Raw genomic sequence first — 27,971 nt, 5'->3', positions numbered from 1 at the left:
TATATTAATTATTTTCCTGTGCTAGACCACTTTAATATTAGTCAGATATAATTAAATGCTTTTTCCAGTAATGCTGTATGTTCTGTATAAACTAGTTTCTTTAAAATCTTTTACTGTGGAGACAGCTCATACAGTATTTTGAACAAATATTACATCATGGTGCTTTGTCTGCTAATATCAGTCTATGTGAAACTCCACTCAACATTTTGTCACAAGAGGGAGCTAAAGCTTTTGAGTTAGTTAGTTCTCATTAACTTAACAGCCTGATATGTTCAAACATTGTACGTTATCTGTAGTATAAAGAATGTTAACTGAGTACTTTACGTGTGTGTGGGTGAAGAAGAGAGATTCAGTGTACGATTTAATACATCATTATGTGTATCCATTAACTGGTTCTTTAAATAACTGTACAGTTATATGTCTCTGCCATTTCCAAGGTAACCTGGAACAAGCCAATGAGGAGCTTAGAGCTGTGATCAAGAAGATCTGGAAGAGGACCAGCATGAAACTTCTTGACCAAGTGGTGCCTCCTGCAGGCGGTCAGTGGTCAATACATACTAAGGCAAACAAAGCAGACGGTGCAGATGCAGTGTTCACTGTAACACTTACTTATTTGCATTTTTCCAGGAATTAGTTATGGCTCCCTCAAATATGAAGTACACTACGTGTGTGTGTGTGGCACGAAGTCCTCATTTCATGACACATTAATTTACATTTGGTTATTGTTAGCACATTATTTGCATTGTCAGAGGAGGAACTCACAGCACAAACAATATTATGACGTTGATTAGTTACAATATGAAAGACGTTGATTAGTTGAGCCACTAATGTATTTGGATGCAAATTTACTTTCCTCCTAATTTGAATCGAAAAGGCAGTGAATGACATTTACGCAGTTTAGGTTTGTTGGTTTTCTTTTTTCCACACTTCATGATGCAGTCGAGAGGAGGCTATAAAATGTTGTTTATTTTCTTCTATGGAAATGCTGTAGCCAGTTTCCCAAATGAGCTTTATGTATCAAAACATGTAGAAAACTACTCCTAACTAACAATAGTGAGAAAATCAGAGGGTTGATGCTTTTAAAGATAAGAAACTGGGTCATTGAAACACTGAATCCAAGCTGATTACAGTTCCGCAGTGTGAAGCCTCACTGTGAGTCACCTTTACAATCTACAGAATAGAAAAAGACATTTACTAAACAAAACCAAGATTCTGGGACGTATACCACCTAAAAAAAACCTAAAAACAGAGAGGTTTAGCATCCTGTTTTTGCCTTTCTGAGACAGCGAGCCTCTTTTTTGTGACCACAACCAGCAAAATGAGATAGACAAGAGCAGACTAAAATGTTACCATGTCCTTTCACCTTAGTTCACAGAAACTCTCCTTATCGCAGTCTGCCAGTTACAGTTTTACTGCTCTCTGTTACAGTCACACTATTTAGTTTATCATTAATCTCCCTTTATTTCTTGCTGCACCTATTGAATAAATCTTGCTCAGTTAAAAATAAACACTCAAAAACAGCATATAGTGGAATAGTGGAAATCAGCAGATGAGGTTTTTGTGTCACTGATGCAGGCTCAGTATAAACACGTGCACTTTTTCAGCACAGTTTTGTGCTGAGGCCTCGATCTTAAAAAGATACATACTTTACAGAAAGTGTTTTTTTTTTCAGTGTGCTACAAGAAAACAAAGAAAATTGGTTATTTACATAACTTAGCTGTAATATGCACTTCCTTTAATGAACAACTTTATTTGCATTCATGAGTTACCAGTGGCCATGCAGGAGGTGTTTCAGAAAGAAAGCTAAGCTGTGATATGCCACCACTGCAACTGTGTCTCACATCGGTGACTGTAACAAGAGAAAATAGAACTGTTGTTGATCACAGTAGTGACAAAGTAACACAGATCCTTTGTTGAAAGCAAAGAAGCAAACATACCTATAAAGATACAGGAGCACATAGACAGCTATTCAGCATAGAACAGATTATATATTTTATATAATGAAATATGTCTGTGGCCTGGAGTTTGAAATGTTCACATGCAGGAAAATGAACATTTGTTAGAAATGCCACAGCATTTGATTTAATTAAGTGATAATTTTTTATTTTTTTTTTAATTTTAGTTTAATTTCAGTTTATTGGTTGGATTATGTGGTTTAGGTGATTTCCATTTCCATTTCTTGTCAAGACAAATGCAACTTATTTTCCCCTTATGACAACCAAGCATAGTGGACTTGCCAGTGTGGTTTGACATTTTATATTCCATCTATAATTCAAACAATTTGAGGCGACAAATATAAATACAAAAACTGCTGAATATGAGCAGACGTTTGCAGTGTGGTTGGCCCACAGCTGTGCAAAGTTTCCAGTTATCATTATCAGATGTCAACTTCCACATCCTTCTTTGTAAACCCATGACACTACAGGTGTCAAGTTGTTAGGTATAGCTTCTTTGAATTTTGTTTTTATTGTACTGAAACACAAATTTTCTAACTAATCTGAATGTGTACTTAGAGCTTCCTCTAGTTGCGTCTATGTACTCTTTCCAGTGTCCTCTAACGCTTGCTGTCCTGCTGTTTTGAAAATAATTCACCTGCATGTCTTTGTGTGCATTCATTTGCTAATCCAGCTCTCTTTTTCAGTGTTTTTGCCAAGCGTCTCTCTCCCACAGCTTCCACTGCTTTCAGTAGAGCACTCAGTTACTTGCTGGCCTTCTTCTCTTCTCTTTCTGCCGTCCTGAGCTCTTTGGAGCAGTTCTGTTTTAGTCTGGTGGCATGAAACTGCTGATGCCTCTCTGCCAGGCTCTTTCCAGAAAGAAACTCTGCCTTTAGTTGGACAACATTTACTGTACATTGACGTGCCCATACCAGGTTGATGCATTAGGAAAAATTAAATCCTTTCATCAAATAGCCGTAGATCGTCTCTATGGAGTATAATTTATGTTAACTCAGTTATTTTCTGACAATAATTGAAAATGATTCTGCTTCAAAACATGAATCATGAAAAAGTGTTTTCAAAATACGACTTACGATGATCAAGCCATACATACATATACATCTGAAAGTCTGGATTAGATTAGTGAAGGTGACAAACATCACTCAGTTCTTATTTGGACAAAAACACAAAAACTTTTATAAAACTTAAAAATATGCTTTTAGTCACAGGTTTTCTTTCTGAACAGAGCCTTTTGTAGTTTTTCTCTGCCTGTGTGAGGAAATGTTGAGATACATGTCAGGTGCTTTAAGGTGGATCATCATCAGGTTAAGGTCATCGTCTTTTCAAACCAGTTGACTGAATCATGATGGCATCTTAAAGCATTTGTCACCTTTACTCTCAGGTTAACATGAGAGGAAACCACATTTCCTGCACACTGTGATTATGCATCTTCTTTTCTTGCTAAGTCTGTCTCCCCAGTCTGCTTCAGCAACAACTTATCTGAGTGAATCAGACTCACGCTTGATTAGCCTCCCTGCATGGCAGATAGTCACAGCTTCCTCTCTGCCTAAATGTAGTTTCTGTGTTCACCCTTGAGAGCGGAGCTTATAGAGTTGACCCTTGCTGCTTATCCGAACTCTACTTTACTTTGCTGCCTTCTTGCATGTGCTTTTTGCTACAGATCATGTTTTTTTCTGGGCTATATAAACACTTTTGCTTGTTCGTCTCTGAAGTGGTGTATGTTAAATGTGGTAAACTTGGCAGTGATTATGTAGAAGTGGTCTTTGTGGTATTAACTGGTTAGATATACTGGAGTTAACACTGTCTCTTTTTAAGTGTTTAATGCATGTACTGATGAACTGATGTTGGCACATTAAGATGAATGGAGTCGAGACTTACATGAGCAGTAGCGTGTGCGTGCTTCAGTGTATATTTTCAGAGATAAAGCTAGATAGGAGCTGTAGACATAGATGTTATCAGTTAATGGGTTAACATTTGCTGCAGGTTTGAGTGTATCAGTGTGTTTGTGTCTGCAAGATGTTTAAAAGGACATCTATCTGCGTCATTAGTTCATTGTAAAAACTATTTGTTTGCGCTATGGGTTAGATGGTAACTGCATTTCATTGGCTCTATGTCTGTACTTGGCACAGTGACAAAAAAGTTTAAACTAATGCCACAATTAATGTTTAGCAAAGCCTTTGTTGAATTCCTTTAAATATAAATTGGAAGGACATTTAGCAGTACTCTGTGCCAACACAGTTGTTCAGGGCCTGACTCACGATACAGTGCAGTGATAACAGCATTACCCGTACTTCCCAATTAGTCATTAAGAAATAAGTTTTTTTTTTATTTGACGTGCTTCTTGTAAATCGGCTTTCTGTTATGGTGCAATGGCACGTGTGGTGTGTCTGTTGTGGTCTTCTGAGAATAGTGTGTTTCAGCCTTTCTTGGTATTATTTTTGTTGGAATTACTACATCATTATATAAAATTACTATATAGTACAAATATGTTTGTACCTGCAGAGGTGCTTTATCATTTTATTGTTAATAGACCTAATCATACTTTTAAGATGTTGCTGTCTTCTTGGATGTGAGATAGTGGTGGTTAAGACCTCTGTTGATTAATTGACAGTATTTTTTAAATCACATATAGGATACTAAATGCCAAAATTGTGGTAATAGGTATTTTGGTGTTGATCTGGGAGGCTTTGGTGTGTCTGGTCTGTTCACTCAGATGACGAGGTAACAGTGGGGAAGTTCTATGCCACCTTCCTGATACAGGACTACTTCAGGAAGTTCAAGAGGCGCAAAGAGCAGGGTCTAGTGGGAAGGCGCTCATGGGAGAGGCTGAACACTACCATGGCTCTACAAGTCAGTAAAGTACTGTGTTAATCTCATAGATTAACTTCTAATCTACAGATAGATTTTTATAGTTTTCAACTCAACCCAGGAGCAAAACCTGCACAACACAGTGGAATGTGTTTTGCTTGTAATGTGAAAGTCAATACTGTACCTCACATCAACACACAACAGTCATACGTGTGGACTCGGGCTGAAGACGGCGCAGATTGCATGTGAGCCTGCTTATCACCTGTGCTGCTGGCACATAGCATTAACTGTATATCAGTTCTGTCTGTGAATATAAATATTGATTTAATCCTGAAATCCCATTTTACTTTAATAGTCACATCCCACAGCATTACCCATATTTCTTGAAGACTGTTCATTAATCACTTTGTAACCACAACTGGGATTTATAACATATTAAAACCTGTAATGATTGGAAGGTTTGGTGTTACAGCTGCTCTCTATTTGCAGGCCGGCCTGCGCACGCTGCATGACATTGGGCCAGAGATTCGTAGAGCCATATCATGTGACCTGCAGGACGAAGGGCTAGTAGATGCTAATGGGGAGGAGGAGGAGGAAATTTACAGGGTAAACATTCAAAAAGATCACATGTTTTAAGTTGAAGTTTAGATTTCTATATTTCTATCCAGGATCCACATTTGGTGGCGTTAGTTATTACTTAGTGTAGTTATATTTGTCAGACTGTTTTAAAGGAAAGGGAACCCCACAGGGGTAAATCCCATTATCAGATCATTATCTTTTAATACTTAGATGATATTTCACCGTTTGGATGTTGGTGATGGCCCTGAAATAAGAATGAATCAGTGTGTCATCTATTGAATAATTAGTTAAAATGCATTGATTTTCCATTTTTTTTTGTTTTGATGAGCATCTTTGTGAGTGGTAGTTGTAACATGCTATGTTCATTATGCTGTTTTGGCTCAGTCGTTGGTTTCTGTTATCTTATCTGCAGCGTAACGGCGGCCTTTTTGGGAACCATGTCAACCATGTGGGGGATGAACAAGGCACAACTCAGCCAACCACTGTCACACAGCGGCCGCTACAGATCCTGCCCTTCTCCTGCAGCACCTCGATTGAACCCACCCAAACTGGCAGGGGAGCTAGCAGCAATGACAGGGACGGAGAGACAGAGATGAACTCCTCACCCATCCAGTATAATCATCATTATCACCCTCCTCTTCCATACAATTACCCTAACTGTAATTCCACTTGCCATCAATCGCCAATACCCTCCAATGCCAACCTCAACAATGCCAACGTGCCCTCACTTCTCTCAATGACCAATGGGAGGCAGCAGAAGTGTTTGTTAAGGCAAGATCGGCCCTCCTCCACTAAAAATGGATCGTCAGTGTCTACTTACAGCAGAGCAGTGCACGAGAAGCCTTGGAAGTCTCACTCCACAAGGTCAGTGATCTGAAGAGTGCTCTTAAAATCGGCTTAACAAAAACTTCCATCAAAACGTCTATAATTGTAATTATTACGTTTGTCACTGTTTCCTACATCACTTCTTTCGGCCATCCTACAGCCCAAAGCATAAATGGCATCCTGTCATAGTAAGGAAATAAGTAAAGAAATGCTGCAAGTGATCAAACTGAGAAGGAGGGAGCAAGATGATTTTTGGCTTTTTTGCTTTACAAATTGTTGCTGATTAATTTCTCAGCTTTCAGCTCAGCTCTATGGTTTATGAATATTACCATCTTAAAAATCTATTTAGTGTGTTTAGTGTTAATTTTGTGATATTGATTTAAGCTATATAAGCTAACTGTCTTCTGCAATGAAATGAACTGAAGACTGAAAGAACAATTTTGAAAAAGGGGACATAGTTGTTGCTCTGTTGTTCAACATGACCACATTTCATTGCCACATATCAAATCATATTCGGTTAGCTTCTTCCTATTCATGCACTGCATCAGAAATATTCATCCCATTACCATCTCATCAACCGAGACAGCTGGTGGCATTTTCTGTCATCAGATAGAACATAATTTGCTTAATTGTGGTTACAGCACAGAAACCTTTCTCTTTACCTTGTTCAAAACAAATGAAGTGGACTCTTAAATCTCATATTCTCATATTAGATTTTGATAAATGATCCCTGTCCAGCTCTGCTGATGGAGCCGGTCTCCCAGTATCTGCATCTTGCTCTTGCTCTCAGACTATTTGGGGAAACACAGAAAACCTTCTTGCAGCTGCACATATGAATTTGCCATCTTGGAGTAACTGGACTACCTGTGTGTGTGGAGTGTTCCCTCAGTTTTTTGAGCAGTGTAGTTTCTAATGAAGTGATACGTTTGCAGGAGCAACAGGCGCAACTTTCACATTGGTAGGCTTTTTATTAGCATTTTGATGTCTGTCCTCCTGACTTTTGATATTGCATGCAACCTCTCCTTTCCTTCCTTTCCTGATCTCCTCTTCTAATAATCCTGTTTATGTGACTGACCTCCTCACCTCGGAGCAGGACACTCTACTATGAGACCTACGTTAGGTATGTGCCTGACAAGTTCACAATGCGTTTTTGGTGGTAGATGTGTCACAAATATAAAAAAACCAAACAAATGTACCATATTGATGCTTCAGTGACATCAGTAGTTCACAGTGTTAATGTATTTAGAAGTAATAATACTTCTGTGCATTAAACTAAACCATCCGCCAAATGAGAATTGAACAAAAAGGGTCTAATCTGTGTATGTTTAGATGTAATGATCAACTCTGCATTGATTAACATATGACTCTTTGCATTTTAACATTTTGATGCCAGGTCAGAACACAGTGGTGGACTTTACCCCACCATTTGTAGAGAGGAGCCCGGGGCCAAGGACAGTGATGACGAGCGAGGCTCAGGAGAGTACTTCAGCGGCGAGGAGTTCCACGAAGATGATATTATGCTCACGAGGGACAGGTGAGAGCAAGTCGGTTCAATACAGCTGTGGCCAGTAGCACCACAGCTGGAGTTCTGACCAGTTTAAATCTCATGACCATAACTTTAGGCAAGGTACAGTAAACTGCCAAATAGAATAACTGGGAAAAATAAATATTATTTATAATAAAAAATTGGCAAATGTGGATGAGTGGAAATGTGCTGCTGTTGTAGGAGCAAATAAACAAAAAAGGCACAATCACAACCCTCCCTGCACCTGCCAGGCCAGGTATCACTGAGAATACTCTCTATTAGTGTCAGGATTTTGTTGCTTGTGCCATTTAAACTTCTCATTAGTTACACAGTGCAGAAAAACAAAGCTTAAAGTAAGCCACTTCAAGAAAGGTAACTACTAATCAAAGAGAATGACTGATGAAGCAGGAGAAATTATAACTGAAAAAAAACTTACATAAAAAAGACGAGAAATACTAAAGAGGAGTAAACAACACACAGCACATAAATATAAATAAGCATCAAATATAAATAATATAAAAAATAAAAATTAGGGGCAGAAGCAGAAAAAGTACTTGTTGTCAAAGTTCTTGTGCTTGTGTTTCACAGGTTGTCCAACAATGATCGCCGTGATGCAGGGGGACCCTTTGACATTGAGGTTTCCAGGGGCGACCATCAGCCTGACAGTTACTTTGACAATGACAAACAGCCAATCTACCAGGACAGCAGGCGGTCGCCCAGGAGATGGTTTTTACCCTCACCTCAAGGTGATCATCATGACATCACATTTATTTCACTTATTATCTGAAAGTCATATTTAGTGTGTGACAATTTTACAGTGTGACTCAGCTAAAAATATTTTTTATGTTAGATGTACTGTAAATATCTAGTTCTTGACATGTCACTGAAAGCAAGGTGAAACGTCTTCAAGAACCCAAAAGCAAGTCCAGTTTTCACTGAACATGAACTATGACTGAGATGGCTTAGAATCTTCACAGACATTTATTTCATGTACAAGTATCAATGTAATGGACAGATAAATTCTATGAGTATGTTTTACATGTGTATTATATTTACAGTACATTACAGAACAAATGTGGATGCGATTCATTCATGTTTCATTCAGCTTTGTTCTTGAACAGATGGTAATGATGTACAGTGGCTTGCAAAAGTATTCATACCCCTAGAACTTTTTGACATTTTCTCACATTATGACCACAAACATAAATATATTTTATTGGAATGTTATGTGAAAGACCGACACAAAGTGGCATACAATTGTCAATTAGAAAGAAAATTATACATGAGTTCAATTTTTTTTACAAATAAGAAACTGAAAAGTGCAGTGTGCAAAAGTATTCAGCCCCCCTGAGTCAATACTTTGTGGAACCCCCTTTTGCTGCAGTTACAGCTGCAAGTCTTGGGGTATGTCTCCACCAGCTTTGGACATCTAGAGACTGAAATCTTTGCCCATTCTTCCTTGCAAAACAATTCAAGCTGAGTCAGATTAGATGGAGAGGGTCGTTGTCCTGTTGGTGAATCTCCACCCCAGTCTCAAGTGTTTTGCAGACTCCAACAGGTTTTCCTCCAAGATTGCCCTGTATTTGGCTCCATCCATCTTCCCATCAACTCTGACCAGCTTCCCTGTCCCTGCTGAAGAGAATTCAATTCAATTCAATTCAATTTTATTTGTATAGCGCCAATTTACAACAGAAGTTATCTCAAGGCACTTTACAGTGTAAGGTTTAAGACCTTACAGAAAATATTTATACAAAAAAGTATAGAGAAAACCCAACAATCCCATTTGAGCAAGCTTTAGGCAACAGTGGAGAGGAAAAACTCCCTTTAGAGGAAGAAACCTCCAGCAGAACCAGGCTCATAGTGGGCGGCCATCTGCCTCGACCGGTTGGGGTGAGTGTAAAGAGAAGAGAGAAAAGAACAGCAGGCAATAAAGACAACAACAAGCATCAAGAACATTGGGCAGATGAACTGGATTCTGGAGATGTACAGCTCCAGGCCGAGGATACCTGCAGAAAAGTACAGAGAGAGGGAGACAGAGAGGAGGAAACACAACTAAAAGAGAGAGAAGACACAAAGTTAATGACATGCAATGGTGGCATTTGCATTGATACAGGAGAAAGGAGAGAGGAGAGGAGCTCAGTTTATCAGTAGAGGTCCCCCAGCAGAATAACCTATATCAGCATAACTAAGAGATGGTTCAGAGTCACCTGATCCATCTCTAACTATAAGCTTTATAAAAAAGGAAAGTTTTAAGTCTAGTCTTAAATGTAGAGACGGTGTCTGCCTCCCGAACCTGAACTGGGAGCTGGTTCCACAGGAGAGGGGCTTGGTAGCTAAAGGCTCTGCCTCCCATTCTACATTTGGAAACTCTAGGAACCACAAGTAAACCTGCAGTCTGAGAACGGAGAGTTCTGCTTGGAAGATAAGGAACTATGAGGTCTTTAAGATAAGATGGAGCCTGATTATTAAGGGATTTATAAGTTAGGAGAAGAATTTTAAATTCAATTCTGGATTTAACAGGGAGCCAATGGAGAGAAGCTAACGTTGGAGAAATATGATCTCTCTTGCTAATTCCAGTCAGAACTCTGGCTGCAGCATTTTGGATTAACTGGAGGCTCTTTAATGAGTTATTGGGACATCCTATTAATAATGAATTACAATAGTCCAGCCTGGAAGTAACAAATGCATGGACTAGTTTTTCAGCATCACTTTGGGACAGGATGCTCCTAATTTTAGCAATGTTTCTTAGGTGAAAAAAGGCAGTTCTAGAGATTTCTTTTATGTATGAAGTGAAGGAGATATCCTGATCAAAGATAACTCCGAGGTTTCTTACAGTATTACTTGAGGCCAGAACTAAGTCATCAATGGTGAGAATGTGTTTAGACATAGTGTCTCTGAGATTTTTAGGCCCAAACAGTATAACCTCTGTCTTGTCCGGATTTAGGAGAAGGAAATTGGAGGTCATCCAGGCCTTTATGTCTTTTAAGCATTCCTGAAGTTTGACTAATTGATTAGTTTCTCCTGGTTTCATAGATAAATATAGCTGGGTATCATCTGCATAACAATGGAAATTTATAGAGTGTTTCCTAATAATATTGCCTAAAGGGGACATATATAACGTGAAAAGAATCGGTCCAAGCACAGATCCCTGTGGAACTCCATAGCTGACTTTGCTGTGCATGGAAGACTCATCATTAACGTGTACAAACTGAAATCTATCCGATAGATACGATTTAAACCACTCTAGTGCTGTTCCTTTGATTCCAATGACATGTTCCAGTCTGTGTAATAAAATGTTGTGATCTATAGTGTCGAATGCAGCACTAAGATCTAACAAGACGAGTATAGAGAGTAGTCCATTGTCTGATGCTAATAGAAGATCATTAGTGACCTTTACCAGTGCTGTTTCTGTACTATGATGTACTCTAAATCCTGACTGGAAATCTTCATACAAGTTATTGCTACGTAGGTGGTCGTACAATTGCTTAGAAACTATCTTTTCAAGGATTTTAGAGATAAAGGGCAGATTGGATATTGGTCTATAATTCGCTAAGACCCCTGAGTCCAGAGTAGGCTTTTTGAGTAGGGGCTTGACTACAGCAACCTTAAAAGCCTGTGGTACGTAGCCTATTTGTAAAGACAGATTGATCTGATCTAATATGGACGTGCTGATCAAAGGTAAGACATCCTTGAGGAGTCTAGTTGGGATGGGATCTAAGACACATGTTGATGGTTTAGAGGAATTAATTACTGAAATTAATTCAGAATGATCTACAGGGAGGAAGCAGTCTAAGTACGAGCGTGGATCTAGAGTTGTTGTACAATCCATGCTATATGCAGGGATGATCTGATCAATTTTTTCTCTAATAGTTATGATTTTATTTGTAAAGAAATTCATGAAGTCATTGCTGCTGAGAGTTGAGGGAATACTAGGGTCAACCGAGCTATGACTCTTTGTCAGCCTGGCTACAGTGCTGAAAAGAAACCTAGGGTTGTTCTTATTTGCCTCTATTAATGAGGAGTAATATGAAGTTCTAGCTTTACGCAGGGCTTTTTTATATATTATTAAACTATCTTTCCAGGCTAGGCAATATTCATCTAAATTGGTGGAACGCCACCTCCTTTCCAACTTACGTGATTTCTGCTTTAAGCTACGGATTTGTGAATTGTACCATGGAACTAACTTCCTCTGACTCACTAGTTTCTTTTTCAGAGGAGCAACAGTATCAAGTATTGTTCCAAGTGAAGCACCAGTACTATTAACAAGATAGTCCACTTGTGCTGGAGTAACATTGAAATAACTGCCTTCCTCTGTGTTGGTACATGGCTCTGAAATAAAAGATGGAATCAGTTCCTTAAATTTGTCAACAGCATTTTCACATAAACATCTACTGTAGTGAATCTTATCTGTAGGTTTAGTAAAGTCTGGTACTGTAAATTCAAATGTAATTAAGAAATGGTCAGATAAAAGAGGGTTTTGGGGAAAAACTATTAACTGATCAACTTCCACACCGTATGTCAGAATAAGATCAAGGGTGTGATTAAAACAGTGAGTGGGTTTATTTACATTTTGGGTAAAACCAATGGAGTCTAATAGTGAATTAAATGCAGTGTTGAGGCAGTTATCATCAACATCTACATGGATATTAAAGTCACCCACTATAATGACTTTATCTGCACTAAGAACTAAATCAGATAGAAACTCTGAGAATTCAGTTAAAAACTCAGAGTAAGGGACAGGAGGACGGTACACAATAACAAACAGGACTGGTTTTTGATTTTTCAGGTTAGGATCAGAGAGGCTAAGAGTGAGGCTCTCAAATGAATTAAAACTATGTTTAGGTCTGGGGTTGATTAACAAACTTGAGTGGAAGATTGCTGCTACTCCTCCACCCCGACCTGTGCTTCTAGGAACATGATAATTAACATGACTTGAGGGGGTCGACTCATTCAGAGAGACATATTCATCCTGCTGCAGCCAGGTTTCAGTAAGACAGAATAAGTCTATTTGATGGTCAGTTATCAAATCATTTACTAACAGGGATTTAGACGAGAGAGATCTGATATTTAACAGTCCACATTTGATTGTTTTCTTGTTATTTTGTTCTAAGAGAGGAGTCGTCTTTATTTTTATTAGGTTTTTATGAATTACTCCTCTTGTGTTAGTTTTAGATATAAATAATTTAGGTACTCGGGGAGCAGACACTGTCTCTATAGGGTTATAGTAGTTTTTGGGGGGTGACGGCTGTAAGGAAGCTGCAGAGAGGTGTGTAAGACTGCGTCTCTGCGCCCTGGGCTCCACTCTGACATGTCAGGGTTTAGGTCGTCTAATAAACTCTGCCATATTCCTAGAGAGTTGAGACGCACCATCTAAAGTGGGATGGATGCCGTCTCTTCTAATCAGCCCAGGTTTTCTCCAAAACGTTTTCCAATTGTCTATGTAGCCCACGTTGTTAGCGGGACACCACTTAGACAGCCAGCGGTTGAATGACGTCATGCGGCTAAACATGTCGTCACTGGTCAGATTGGGAAGGGGCCCGGAGAAAACTACGGAGTCCGACATCGTTTTGGCAAAGTTACACACCGATTCAACATTAATTTTAGTGACTTCCGATTGGCGTAATCGGGCGTCATTAACTCCTGTGTGAATTATTATCTTACTATATTTACGTTTATCCTTACACAGGAGTTTCAAATAGGACTCGACGTCGCCCGCTCTGGCCCCAGGAATACATTTGACTAGGGCCGCTGGAGTCTCTAACTTCACGTTTCTGACTATAGAGCTGCCAATAACCAGAGTGGGTTTCTCAGCAGGTGTGTTGCTGAGTGGGGAAAACCGGTTAGAAACGTGAACCTGGTCGTGGTGAACCTTGGGCGAGTGTCTAGGGTTATGCTTCCTACGAACCGTCACCCAGCCGGCCTGACTTCCCGGCTGCTCGGGAACTGCCGGGGGACAGCTAACAGGAGCTACGCTAGCTGGCTCCACACCGACTACCGGGACCTGGCTAGCTGGCTTGTTTTCCACGGTGCGGAGCCGAGTCTCCAAATCAGTCAGCCTCGCCTCCAAAGCTGCAAATAAACTACATTTATTACAAATCCCCTTCTCACTAAAGGAGGCAGAGGAAAAACTAAACATATGACACACCGAGCAAGAGAGAGCAGGAGGAGAAGAGGGAGAAGAAGAAGAGGGAGAAGCAGCCATGGCTAACAGAGTTAAGCTAGCAGACCTCACAACACAAGAAAACAAGAGTAATAAGTATTATGAATGGTCCTTAAGCAACACAGGTGTATGTTATAACTCTTACGCCAGTAGTGCTTTTCACTAACAATATGAATTTAGCTTAAAGTTTGTTAAATCTAGCAAAACAAACAGAGCAACTGAAAAGCGAGTCAGCGTCAGCGTCAACAACAGGAAGAGATACGATACGCCTACCGTAGGAGGAGCAGCCAATCACCCAGTGCATCCCATGTGTGAGAAGCAGCCCCAGAGCATGATGCTGCCACCACCATGTTTGACAGTGGGTATGGTGTGTTCAGAATGATGTGCAGTGTTACATTTCAGCCATACATAGCGTTTTGCATTGCCAATTTAGGCTGGGTCACTCACATGGCTTCTGGCAAACTGCAAACGGGACTTCTTGTGGTTTTCTTTTAACAATGGCTTTCTTCTTGCCACTCTTCCATAAAGCCCAGATTTGTGCAGTGCACAACTGATAGTTGTCCTATGGACAGATTCCCCCACCTGAGCTGTAGATCTCTGCAGTTCATCCAGAGTCACCATTGGGCCTCTTGGCTGCATCTCTGATCAATGCTCTCCTTGTTTGGCCTGCTCTACCGAGACCATGTCTCGGTAGATTTGCAGTTGTGCCATACTCTTTCCATTTGCGGATGATGGACTGAACAGTGGTCTGTGAGATATTCAAAGCTTGGGAAATCTTTTTATAGCCTAACCCTGCTTTAAATTTCTCCACAACTTTATCTCTGACCTGTCTGGTGTGTTCCTTGGACTTCATGATGCTGTTTGCTCCCCAATATTTTCGTAACAAACCACAGAGGCTGTCACAGAACAGCTGTATTTGTACTGAGATTAAATTACACACAGGTGGACTCTATTCAGTCATTAGGTCAACATTCAATCAGTCAGCAAACATCAGGCAACTTGTGCATGGCAATTGGATGCACTCAGAGAAAGGGGGCTGAATACTTTTGCACGCTGCACTTTTCAGTTTTTTATTTAAAACAAAAATTGAACTCATGTATAATTTTCTTTCTACTTGACACTTGTATGCCACTTTGTGTCGGTCTTTCACATAACATTCCAATAAAATATATTTATGTTTGTGGTCATAATGTGAGAAAATGTGGAAAGGTTCAAGGGGTATGAATACTTTTGCAAGCCACTGTACATCATTACCATCTGTTCAAGAACAAAGCTGAATGAAACTAAAATAAAACTTTTGCAAGCCACTGTATATTCTGTCCACGACTCTCTGGACTCCAGAGCGTGATATGTTTTTGGTTTTTGTATTTTCTTTCAGCCTCCAACAGACCAACATTCAGTTTTGAGTGTCTTCGCAGAAGAAGTAGTCAGGACGGCGCTCCTCCTTCTCCGTCCTGTACAGCTCTTCCCCTACACCTGGTGCAGCAACAGGTGCACGCATACACACACATTTATCTGTTGTGATTAATGAATATACCCAATATATCACAGAGCCTTATTAACATTTAAACTACACCTTCAGGTACTGGCAGTGGCTGGTCTTGATGCCAGCAGAATTCACTGTCGGTCTCCAGCAAGGTCGCTGTGCTCCTGGGCCACGCCTCCTGCCTCACCTGTCAGCCGTGACTGTTCACCCTGCTACACACCTCTCATACAGGTCTGATCACTGTGACAGAATCAAGCAATCTGATACCAGTGATGGATTAGTGTCACCTGTTGTAATATGTGAGCATGTAATGTAACAGTGATGTGCATTTAGCGTTTAAAATTAGCATCTCTATCTCTATGTTGTGACAAACCAGATGCTGATTGAGATGCTTCAGGTGAGTACATGTAATTAAAAATTGTACAACCAAGTTTGTGTTGGTGCTTGTGCTCAGGTTGACTGGCGCAGTTCTGGCAGCGTCGGCAACATCCCCGGTGCAGTGAAGAGGAGTTCGTGGTACACAGACGGCCCTCCAAGCCGCAGCCACTCTCCATCACGTCTGCAGTTGCCTGCTGAGAGCTGCTCACACTTCCTGCAAAAGAGAGGCAGTGCTAACAGTTTGGTGGAGGCTGTGAGTAATAATATCTCTCTGCAAAACATCACATCTTCATCCAGACCAATGTAAAATGTTTTCACACCTGAAGAATCTCAGCTCTTTTCATATCACTAAGACCCAAGACGAACTGTTCCTGATTTCTGAAAGTGGCTATTTCTTTTTCTTAAATGTCAAGTAAAGTGTCACAGTGAGCTCCAGAGTCTGTGCTTTGTTGATTTTTTTTGCTCTTTGCACTCGAGACAGACTAAAACAGAGCTGTAGTAGTCATTTCGTTCTCTTTTGTTGTTCTCAGGTGTTGATCTCGGAGGGTCTCGGAAAATATGCCAGGGATCCAAAGTTTGTGTCAGCGACCAAACACGAGATTGCAGATGCTTGCGAGATGACAATTGATGAGATGGAGAGCGCTGCTAGTAATCTGCTGAATGGGAGTATGGGTAGTGAGAACACTGGGGAAGTAGGGAACGTCGGCTCAGACCCACATGTGCTACTTAGAGACTGCAGTATCCGTGACTACAGTGATGAGGAGCCGTACGTGGCTGTGAAATGTGAGGAGGACCTAGCAGACGAGATGATATGGATCACGTCTCTATAGCAGCGGTTCACATGGGATTATTTAGGTTTTTTCAATTGAATTTTTAAAATTGCTGCACATCTGTGCATCCTCAAACAGACAGAACATGTAACACATGGATGGATATGAGAATAAAGTGCCTTGTTTTCTCTTTTTTGTGGAGTGGACAGTAGAAATGCTGGAGAGATGAGAGAAAGCTGAGATACATTCACCAAATATTATATTGAAACCTGTGGGAATCGATCTACCTGGCACCCTGCCTGTTACTTCGCAGGAATTCAGGAGACTCCTTAGAAGTAGTTTTTCACTTTCACTAAGTTTTCAATTACTGAGAATAGTTTAATGCAGCGGAATAACCTGGCAGCCTTTCAAAGCAAGCCCAGAGCTTTTGAAGTCAGTTCAGCAGCTAAACTCCAGATGTCTTACGATAGCTTGGGGTGTTTGCACCCATAGAGTTTTGCGTAAACCGTGTTCAGACCGTGACGTTCTTCTGCTGCACAGTCCTAAAACTGTGCAATGAACAAGGCCATGAGTCCTGCACTGTTTATGCAACTGAAAACATGTGAAAATGTTATGGATTGCACAGCGCAAACTTTAATCAGACAGTGATTTCACTGAAAAATCCTATGTTGTCCAGTGTGAATGTCGGGGCAAACACCTGTGACATCTCAGACGTTATGGAAAATGTGTGAGCTGACTTTATAAAGCTACAATTATCCTGCTTAAAAATGTCTTTTGACTGTCCACTGAGGTTTCATGTATTCAGTTGACATTCGTGTGTGATGATGTATGATTTTTAACTTTCACTGGTCACATTACACTCTTCACGTAACTTCACATGGCCTCCTTGACTCAACTTGCACAGAAATCATAGAAAAAACACGTGTATGAGCAGAAATAACTCAAAACAGAAGTGAATCTGGTGTCCCCCTCAACCACTGGTGCTCTTGGAGGGGGAAATATCAAACTACAAAGGGAAATATACAGTGCGCAGGCCTAAATATGGTTCCAGTGCCTGAAATTGGATTATTTATGACACATTCCACTCATGGATGTGGGCAAATATATTTTCCTTTGTAGTTTGATACAAATTTTTGTTCTTTATCTCAGTGCAGAGTGATGATCAGGCAAGTCTAAAGCCATCCCAGCCAGTGAATCTGGGTACACAGTTCAGGGTTTCAGGGTTAAATGTTGCTTGTCTCTATTTTTGACTTGAAAAGGAAATCACATATCACTAAAAAAACAAAAACAACTTTGTCCTCAGGCATATCCTTTTGTTTCACATGTATACTGACATAAGACACAGATAAACTTTACGTCGTTTCCCCCTTTACACCAACAAAATACAGAATAATCTGCAACAATTTTAAATACCATGAAAACAGGTTCAGTGTCACAAACTTATTTCCATAGTGATCCCCGACTTTTATCAAAGGAGAGAATATGCAATGATTCACTTTACTCAGATTATATGAACGAGTCATTGAACCATGAAGACAATAACAAATAATCAAGTTTTATATTTCTGTATAGCAGGTAGTGTAATGTTGGGTTGTACCAGTGTGGTGTGTTGAACTGCTACATGTTAACTAATCCAGTATGTTTTCAATTCCTTATTCCTGGAACAAAAGGTTATAAAGCCCTGTCTGATAGCACACAGTCATCAAAACAGCATCATGTCTGATATCTGAGTGACGAGTGGCTCGAAATTTTACTCCGTCAACAACTGGAAATCTTTGCTCACATGTTTAGTTCACACAGATCTTTTCTCTGAGTCTCTGTGAGTAGATCACAACACAGATGTTGTTTGTTGTTCATTGCTTTCTACATTTACTTATCCATAACTGTAGGTAACCACAGTACACAAAGTCAAGTAAAAGTGCAAGTACTTGCCATGAAAAATACTCCAATACAAGTAAAAATACTAGTGCAACCATTAATTGTTACTTAAAGTAAAAAAGTAAAAGTACTCAACTGAGGAAACAGTGTAGAATTTGATGAACATAACTGTAGAAGTCTGATACCGACTGGTTTGACAAATTCCTCAAAGGCATCTGACTAAAATGTGTTGTTACCTACTGACTGTGGAACATCAGTCGCTACAGGTGGAGCTGATTTCAACCATCTTATTCTGTAACGGGGGTTAATCTATAAATGATACATCAGCTTTTAATTATTATATAATGATTTTTAAATGAATGCAGTGGAGTAATATTTTTCTGTCAGTAAAAGTGACATAAAATAGAAATACTCCAGTACTTCAAATTTGAATACTTTTTTATTATTTACCACCTCTGTTCCTGATCATGTATAAATTGGGTGTATATAGTGTGCTCTTGGAGTGGAATGATTGTTAGCTGTTGCTTTTAATATGTGTTTGATTTTTCTTTGGCCCGACACCAGTTTGCGTGTCCAAAACATTTGCTGTTTGAACAACAAAACCTGCCGCAGGAAAAAAAAACATGTTTCTCACCTGCTGTTCTGTGCTCAATTACTGCCAACTGCAACAACAATAAGTTTCTTTTTTCTTTTCATCAACATAAATACTTGTCGATCTGTGCAATCAAAGGGCTCCTTCAAATAGAAAACCAAAACAAAGGATCTGTGCATATAGACACACAATCGTATTTTGATATTAATGCAGATGTGCGGATCATTTTCATCGTTTTAGGTTCCCGATGAGTTTGACCATTTCGTGTGCAGATGTTGAAAGCTTGATGATTAAAAACAGAGTAACGTGCAGCAGGATGTGAGATGGTATCTGGAGTACTCTCACACGTACTGTAAATGCACTCATCTCTTCTCTCCAGAAGATTCACATATACATAGCTGATAAATATGATTTATGCATTTTTTAACTGCATGTTAGTGTTTAATTAAGACTTTTAACACACATTATTGTTATTACCTCTGTAACTATCCAGGTGTGTCAGGTAAAAATCTAAATCACCTAAAAATGTTGTGTCTCAAAAAGAGTCACAGTTGGTTGGTGGTGATCTGACAGACTCCAAACACAGAAAAGTCATCTCGTTTGAGTTAAAGTCTCTGAAATGTGTAGCACTGAAATCTAAACAAGAACCAGTTTAAACAGTTACCACTTTGAAGTCGCCTCATTTATAATAGTCTGTAGAGAATTTGTTCAACTGTTTTGGGCTTTAGTAATATTTTACAGTACGTACGAGCACTTCAAAAGCCATATTACACACACACGCTGTAAGCAGATGTTTGTATAGTTGCTGCATATCCCTCTGAAACATCCCCACACATGCAGGGCTGAAGTGTCTTCTACAGTTGAGCTCTGGTTGTTGTGGGATTTAAACCTGTGCATGTTTTCTTCAGCTCCTACAGCAGCTTCTGTCAAACTACTTGTAAAATCTGTCATTAACACTGAGGTCGAGGAGGACAGTGACAGGACGAACAGATACCACTTACCCTGACAGATGTCAGGACGCTACTGTGACAGTAACACCGGAACAAATATCAATCTTCAGTTAATTCACAGTACAAGTATCCAACAAAATTAGAGTTTTATTAAATAAATTAATGACAACACAGCTCAAAGCTTTGATGTGCAACTGACAGCTTTATTTTTTCTACTGCTCCACTGCTTTACAGATTCTGAAATGACAACAAGGTATACAATCTGTATAGTGTTTGTAAAAAGTAAGTGATGAACTTAAAGATTTCTGCTTTCTACCCACTTGTATGAAAATTCAAAACTACTTTGTAGCATAAGTATTAGTACCATAGATTTTGTACCACTGAAAATAAAACACTGGTTTTGTACATTTACATTTGAATTCTCGCTTGAAATGACAATGAACCTGCTTTTTGTAAGAACCACAGAATAAAGTCATGAGGACAAGGTTCACACAGTTTCTAGTGTCTCTTTACAATCAATATAAAAAATGTGCAAGTATGAATTTTCACATTACTTTTCCCTTTGTGATCCATGTGGAACTCCTTCATTTAGACTGAAATTATTTAGACATACGAGTAAATTATGTAAACAATGCTTGTCACAGTAATAAAGCTGAGCTAAGATACTTCATAGTGTAGTGCAAAGCCTAATGCAACACATATAAAATCACTGTAGCACAGATATAAAATATAACAAATCCATACTTCATGTGAGGAAGATTTTCACTAAAGCTGGTTAAAACATTAGTGTCAATCCAGGCAGGACCGAAGTAAAACATCATTAATCACATACTGACATCAACATCATGATCTTACAGAAAACACTGGTATTATCATAATTACAAAAATAAAATAAAAATCATTTCATCTGATCAGCTAAACACAGTTATCTGTAAAAGCTTCTATGTAAAAACTCCATATAAAGATTGTGGACATGTATTTTAATTTTAGTGTAAATTTAATGTAAAGTGTAGTTTGTTAAAAGATCTTCTGAGACATAATGTGCACTTATTGCTACTTAAACAACTACAACTGGTCTAAAAGTTTAGGAATGAACAGCGAAAACAAAGACAGGATGGATCATTGGAATGACGCAGACCATTGTAAACATCCACCACACATGTACAGTAGTGTAAAAACTTCTAGCTGGTCAATGATTGTGGTATCATCATTTTGGAGCCTTCACACTAGTGTTTGATGATGGTGCTCACTTCTGACATGCGCTCTGTGTGTTTTCACCTACAGCATATCCTAATTTTCCACCACTGCCAAGAAACTGTCCCACTTTCCTGAGAGAAATGGACATGAAAGTTGATCGCCATTCAAAGCACACAGGACACATTTTGTTTTCACTGCTGTCTGGCCAACAATCTAGGAATGGAACAAGTAATGTGCAAACCATATGAGATGATTCTGTATGAATCCTAACACAGCTGCTGTCATGGTTACATAATTTGGGAAAAATGTATACAACCAAAATCAAGGTCAAGTAATATACTCGGACAAACCGACCAACATGTTCCCGTTAAACTGCCAGGTGAGAAAGCACAAAGATATCTAATCTAACATCTCTGTATTAGTTTAAATACTTTCTGTAACTGCAGCAACACTGGCATACCTGGTTGTCAAAAGCAGATCTTAATAATCACCACGCAGTCTAAACAGGTGAGCTGGGGTGTATACGCTGTGATCTACATTCTCCCGGTGCATGCTGCAATATAAACATTACGAAAGATGTGTGATTGAGCAAAGAAAATAATTAAAATAATTCCAAAAATAAGGAAATAACAAAGGCACTGTTTTCTGCTTCTACTGTAAACAGCTAAATCAACTGAATGTAGATTGTGGAGATTAAACCTTCATAATTACTGTAACTACTGGCCACTTGTTACAACATGTGCAATCGGATGTGCTGACAAAGCAACACATTCACATTAATAATAGATGATAATTAGATTAAAAGCTCCCAGTCAAGAACACAATAAGCCGTTTTGGTGACTGTGTTGGGAATTGGTATTGAGCCACACGCTCAATTAGCTGGTTCTCTTGGTTTATCTCTGTGTGTCAAGACTCTGCGGCTGGTACACGGAGACCCCTGGGTTGACGAGAGGAGGGCGACCTCTAATGATGTCAGCAGCCTTCTCTGCCATCATGATGGTCGGTGCGTTCAGGTTGCCACTGACGATACTGGGCATGATGGAGGCATCGACCACACGCAGGCGCTCCAGACCCAGAACGCGCGTGTTCGAGTCCACCACCGCCATAGGGTCAGAAGGCGAGCCCATTTTGCAGGTGCAGCTCGGGTGGTAGGCGGTGTCAGCCTTTTGACGGACAAATGCATCGATGTCTGCGTCAGACTGGACGTGAGAACCAGGCAGGACTTCAGGACCACGGAACGGGTCAAAGGCCTTCTGGGCAAAAATCTCTCTGGAAAGTTTGACACATTCCCTGAACTCCCACACATCGATATCTGAGAGGAGAGCAGATGATGAAGAGACGGGCATTTAAAACCATTACAAATCATTTCATTGTAGTAAATTAGCTGTAAACCCAGCTTCAGGCTTCTACTCAAAATAATTTGTGCTTGAAGTATGCTGTGAGCACAAATGTTCTAAATTACTATCAGATGTGGGCTAAGTCAACGTTAGCAAGATATATCCAGACCTTGGCAGGGATGCAAATGTTCTGTGGGGAGGTTTCTTATTGCATAAGATATTTTTATAAAGCCAGAAGTTTGGACACAAAGACATAACCATATTTTTAAAAGAATATCAGACTTTATAACATCATATTGATCAGAAATACAGTGTAGACATTGTTAACATTGTCACTGAGTATAGAAGAGGCATTGCAACTGTGTCCCAATTGGATGTTGTGTTTGCTAATGCAAGTTTGTTCATTTAAAAGTGCACTTTTAAGAAATCTCTTTTACAATGATAGTAATGCAGCTAAAGATGTTTTTTTCTGGTAGTGTATACGGCCTCATAAGCTAAATCTTACCAGTGGAGAGATAGTTTGGCTGGAGAAGTGGGTGGTCCAGAGGATTGGCGCTCTTCAGCTTCATCCAGCCAATACTGGTGCTTCTCATCGGCCCCACATGAACCTGCAACACAGCAATAAAATCTTTTTATTACTGTGCAGAGTACAGAATGTTTTGTTATTCAGGTGGTATAGAAAAAAACACAAACAAAAATCTTCTACATGTGCTTCACGCTGATGTTTAATTCTAACAGACATTCAGTACAAATGACTGCTTGATCCATTGTCCATTGTCGTTGTGTTTATATCCTCAAACCACATCCAGAAACCTGGCTGTTTATAAAATCATTTCAGCGATAATTTTGCTCATATGTGACACTTCTTTCTTTTTCCCCTTTTTTCAAAACATTACAAAATATATCACTGAGACAGAAAATTTATTTTTAAAAATGTCATGCCTCATTCCAAGCGTGTACACATCGTTGAACTCCATTCTTGGCAGGTACACTTCTCTGGAATAGAGGCCATTCCACGGAAAACCATGTTTTGGCTTGTGTGACTCCATTGTGTTCTGTGCCAGTCTTATCAAGTCAAACGTGACTAATAACGGTGTATGTACAGGAATGTGAGAATACAGTAAGATCATCCGTTTATGCTTTGGAATTGTGGAATTGTCCATGCCGTTAAACAGAGACACACATTTCTCTGTACAGCAAAATCATCACCTCTCCACCATGTTTTCCACCTGCATAAAAAACAGCCAGTTTCCTAAACACAACCCTCACATACCTGATAGGCCTCTATCTTGGGGGCAACACGTCCATGGTCGATAACCTGTGAAGGCAGGAAGTGAAATTGGATGTCAGGGTGTGCGACGCCCGGTCGACTGCGGATGAACCCTCCACTCTCCATGTGGGCTGTTGCTCCATAACCTAGGTGACAACGGGCATGGTAAGTGAGACACAACAGGTGACTCTGGTTGTTGAAATATTTTAGCCTCTGTTTCGTGGTGTGTCTGATGCATTCTCTAAAAAGAGCCCTCTCTTTGTGACACATACACCAGCTGTAATTTACAATTAGCAATCAGGTACACAGAAAGTAGTCAGACCATCTTCACTTAATTCAATTGTTGTTATGTTGCAGCCTGGTACAACTATTAAAACAACTGTTCAACTTTATTTTCCCCTTATTAATCTACACTCAGTACCCCCTAAAGACAAAGTGAAAACTTTTAGAAATGTTTGCGAATGTATGACACAGGAAAAACTGAAATACATGTAGTCTGCATGTGTACAGTGGGTGCCTTTAGTTACCGGTGAATGTGGTGAACCACTCAAGACCTATCTTGACCATCTGGAAAGGTTTCTGGGCCTTGTACAGGGTGATGGGCTGTGTGCACTGCTGCTGGATGTACACTTCCAAATGATCCTGCAGGTTACTGCCAACACCTAAATCAAAGGTAAATACATGGAGAGACATTAAAACCAGTCATCATACTTTAAGTCTGGTCTGTTTGTAAGCACTAAAACAGTTCGATTTATTAATGCTAAGGGCTTGATGTCTTTAATGTGTTCACAAACAATCTAGAACTAGTCTTGCTGGATCTATTTTCATTCTTTGTTTTCAAATTATCAAACATTTGCTTGAAATTAAACTTTTTAAACGCTGAGAAGAGGTGGACACAGACATGGGATCCAGGCACTAAACTACATGTAGGGTGCTTTGTTTTTTGGCTTACAGGGTTTAAAAATATCTCTAAGTACACAACTTGTACCTGGTAAGTGCTGCACCACAGGGATGTCGAGCTGTTTCAGGTCATCAGCGTTACCCACCCCAGATAACATGAGAAGCTGAGGGGAGTTGATTGCTCCTCCGCTCAATATCACCTCTTTTTCTGCAAACACCTACAGAGAGAACAGAAAAACTAATCTGAATCTGAAACAACACTAGAGCCTACAGCCATGCTGGCAGCTCTGGAAATAGGCACAGCAGTGGTCTGAACATCAACATGCTAACTTCGTCACACTGACAATTTGTATATGTTCTCTGGTAAAGACAATAATATTTGTCATTTTGTGGGTTATTAAAGATTATTTTTAATTTATCAGTCATTTTTTCCAAATTGTATAATTCTGGGGATTCTAACGATCTCACCCTTTTCTTCTGTCCTTTCTGTGTGTATTCCACTCCCACAGCACGATTTCCATCAAACAGGATCTTGGAGACCAGGCAGCGCACCTCTGTCTTCAGGTTGGGTCGACTCAGGGCAGGTCTCAAGTAGGCGCTGGCTGCGCTCCACCTCTTCCCTGGACAGATTTAGGCAGTGAAATGCAGATGATATTAAAGAGTTGGTTCACATAAGATACTCTATATTAACATTATATTGCACATATCTGCCATGCAATTAAAGATGCTATAATTAGTTGCTCATCTAACCTTTATGAATGGTCATGTCCATCCAGCCCACACCTTCCTGTTGGTATCCATTCATGTCTTCAGTAAAGGGGTATCCTGCCTGCTGCCCTGCTTCAATAAATGCTTTGTGAAGGGAAAGGTAGGTCTTCCCTCTGGACACATTAAGTGGTCCACTGCCACCTCGATACCTACATAACATAAAAAAACACTTCTTAACATTTCATAAAGATGAACACGATTCTGTTTCAGAATTAAACTTTAGTGGTCGATACTATGAAGCATAAATATCTGATGCATACTGAAAATGTGATGACCGGGACTAGCTTAAACTTACAATTCCTGCAAGTAGCCACTATAGCCCAATATGAGCTAGTTGAAAAGAACAAAATCTGACATTTTATTATTCAATGGAAGCATTGCATTCCTTTAATAGTGCAGAATTAAATTCCTATGAGATGTGACATTTTGATCCCACATTTTCTTTTTTTAACTGCTTTCTACCTTCTTTATTTGAATGTGCTTTCTAGTTAGTCACTTTCTTTTGCTGAACTCTGACATGTCACTGCATATTCATAAACAAGCTCTTCTAATCACATCAGATTCCACTTCAAAAATGGTCCATGCATATTACAATTATGTGGACAAAAAGGTACCTCAAAAGCCTTTGGATCAAAAAATAAGCTCTTTTATAGTTTCACACACTACCTGCTTTCTCCTAGCTCGTGACTTTGAGCTTTCTTGAAATAAGGCAGACAATGCTCATAATCCCAGCCCTCAGCCCCCTCTCTTTGCCAACGGTTGTAGTCTTCGGCGTGTCCTCGTATGTACACCATGGCGTTGAGTGAAGAGGACCCTCCCCAAACACGGCCTCTTGGCCAGTACATTACTCGGTTGTCCACATTTGCCTGAGGTAAAGTGTGATAGTACCAGTTATACCTGAGGACAAATTAAAAGAAATACAGCATGACATCTGTTGGAGCAGACATTTCCACGGTTGTGGACAAGAATTCAAAATTATGTTATTACATTGAATAAGATAAAAATTCTGGATCAACATGTTGCATTAGTGAGTGCTCACAGACACAAAGGTTAATGCACATTTTACACATCTGCCCTAAAACATTTCTAGCCCAGTGAAACATGAGTGAAATAATTTAAGTGCTATACTTGTCATCACAGAGGTTGTAGGTCAGAGCAGCTGGCATGTGGATCTTCCATGAGAGTCGTAAACTGCCTAGAAACCTATCCTTAGGTCCAGCCTCCAGAAGCACAACAGACTCCTGGGTGTCTTCAGAGAGGCGGTTGGCAAGGACGCAGCCTGCTGACCCAGCCCCAACAATGATGTAACTATAAGACGGTGTGTTCTTAGTTGATGATGAAGAATTGCAATGAGCAGCTGAGGCACTAAAACATCTGTAGTGGGTTGACGAGGAAGCACAGGAAAAAGAAGGCCCCGCGTTTCTGATCTTGCACCAGTCATTCTTCATAAACCTCGCTCGGGTAACAGTCGCCACTCGCTGGGCTCCGGATTGGACAAGCATGGGCAAAGTAAACATCTTGGCTCTGGTAGGGGTCTCTCTTCATTCACTGAAAATCACATCAACACACTTTAAATTACACAGTGGTAAGGGCAAGTAAGATCTGTTACTGAAACTAGGATTTGGAGTGGAATAAAATGTGCTGAAAATAGCACTCATTTGTATACTGCTCTGTCCTTCCCTCTCAATGTCATAGTTATAAAATACCTCGCAGTTGAATGAACAACTAGGACCATTTGTCTTGGCTCACTAGGAGTTTAAGTTGATCTGTTACCTTTGATTGCAGATGAAGCTCCTCTCTGCTGCTATCTGATAAGATCTCCTGACCATGACCTTAATTTTATATAAAGGAACAATAAAAAACTATTGTCTGTGTGGGTGGGGGGTGAAGCAGAGTTCACATCAACAGCCTGGACTGTAGGTCGAGGCGGGGAAGGATATCAATAAATCAGCGACTCAGCATTTTAGTGTTACATTGAACTCAGTGAACAGTCAGAATAAAAAAAAAAGACACGAATGTGGGAGCAGCAAGTGTTTGTAAGTTTCCCTGACGCCCAAACTCATCTTTTAAAGGCGAACTAGTTAGAAATAAATGTTCCCGACTCATTTCGTAACAGCTAGCTAGCTTATCAGTACATTTGACCACGGGCGGTCTAGAGTCTATAGGTCTGCTACTGTTTTCGTGATTAGATTTGTGGAAAAACACACTTTAAATGCTTCTAATGCTACTTTAAATGACGTTTAAGCTGCATTTAAACTATTTTGGACGAGTTGCATTGATGATGAAAGCGGTGCAAAGACTTCTTTTCGGGTCTTCACCGCTAGATCAACGTTAACTACTATTTAACAGCCAACTAGTTACCGAAGCTCGCCGCCGTCTGCGGCTTTCACAGGTCTGCAGGACGTGAATCAGTGAATGCCACTTTGGAAAACGGCATTTATGGTAAAGCGAGGTGATGTCGGCGTAGTTTAACGCCAACGCGGACAAAAAGACACAGTGCACAGTTGAATTAAGCGAGAAAAGTGCGGAGCTTACCTCGTCAGGTCCAGCACCAGCTGATGCGGAGCCAAATGGTCAGAGGCGGTGGGCGGGG

The 27,971-nt window shown here is 39.9% G+C and overlaps 2 protein-coding genes across 3 annotated transcripts in view; one reads left to right on the top strand and one right to left on the bottom strand.

Moving 5' to 3' along the window:
- Window positions 1–20,396, top strand: part of cacna1db (calcium channel, voltage-dependent, L type, alpha 1D subunit, b) — a 75,481-nt gene extending 55,085 nt beyond the window's left edge. The window contains exons 39-49 of the mRNA XM_026369028.1: window positions 438–539; window positions 4,669–4,805; window positions 5,253–5,369; window positions 5,755–6,206; window positions 7,261–7,287; window positions 7,561–7,701; window positions 8,281–8,438; window positions 15,231–15,343; window positions 15,435–15,569; window positions 15,793–15,969; window positions 16,247–20,396. Coding sequence (XP_026224813.1) covers window positions 438–539; window positions 4,669–4,805; window positions 5,253–5,369; window positions 5,755–6,206; window positions 7,261–7,287; window positions 7,561–7,701; window positions 8,281–8,438; window positions 15,231–15,343; window positions 15,435–15,569; window positions 15,793–15,969; window positions 16,247–16,546 — 1,859 coding nt within the window. The 3' untranslated portion in view covers window positions 16,547–20,396. The remainder of the gene's footprint in view (window positions 1–437; window positions 540–4,668; window positions 4,806–5,252; window positions 5,370–5,754; window positions 6,207–7,260; window positions 7,288–7,560; window positions 7,702–8,280; window positions 8,439–15,230; window positions 15,344–15,434; window positions 15,570–15,792; window positions 15,970–16,246) is intronic.
- An 88-nt stretch (window positions 20,397–20,484) lies between these two features.
- On the bottom strand, window positions 20,485–27,970 carry chdh (choline dehydrogenase). Of its 2 annotated transcripts, XM_026369030.1 has the most exons (10): window positions 27,914–27,970; window positions 26,507–26,926; window positions 26,045–26,275; window positions 25,361–25,527; window positions 25,079–25,230; window positions 24,699–24,828; window positions 24,238–24,372; window positions 23,714–23,856; window positions 22,946–23,048; window positions 20,485–22,415 (listed from the first exon to the last, which is right to left on the bottom strand). In XM_026369030.1, the coding sequence occupies exons 2-10, from the start codon at window positions 26,893–26,895 to the stop codon at window positions 21,997–21,999; spliced, it is 1,869 nt and encodes a 622-aa protein (XP_026224815.1). In that variant the 5' UTR covers window positions 26,896–26,926; window positions 27,914–27,970; the 3' UTR covers window positions 20,485–21,996. The 2 variants fall into 2 exon arrangements, with proteins under 2 accessions (XP_026224815.1, XP_026224814.1); XM_026369029.1 differs by lacking the exon at window positions 27,914–27,970 and having other exon boundaries at window positions 26,507–27,777.
- Window position 27,971: the final 1 nt, after the last annotated feature.

Source organism: Anabas testudineus, chromosome 7, assembly GCF_900324465.2.
Source record: "Anabas testudineus chromosome 7, fAnaTes1.2, whole genome shotgun sequence".
Classification (NCBI taxonomy): Eukaryota; Metazoa; Chordata; class Actinopteri; order Anabantiformes; family Anabantidae; genus Anabas; species Anabas testudineus.
The sequence above is the reverse complement of the archived record's forward strand: the minus strand, read 5'-3'. Positions and strand labels throughout refer to the sequence as shown.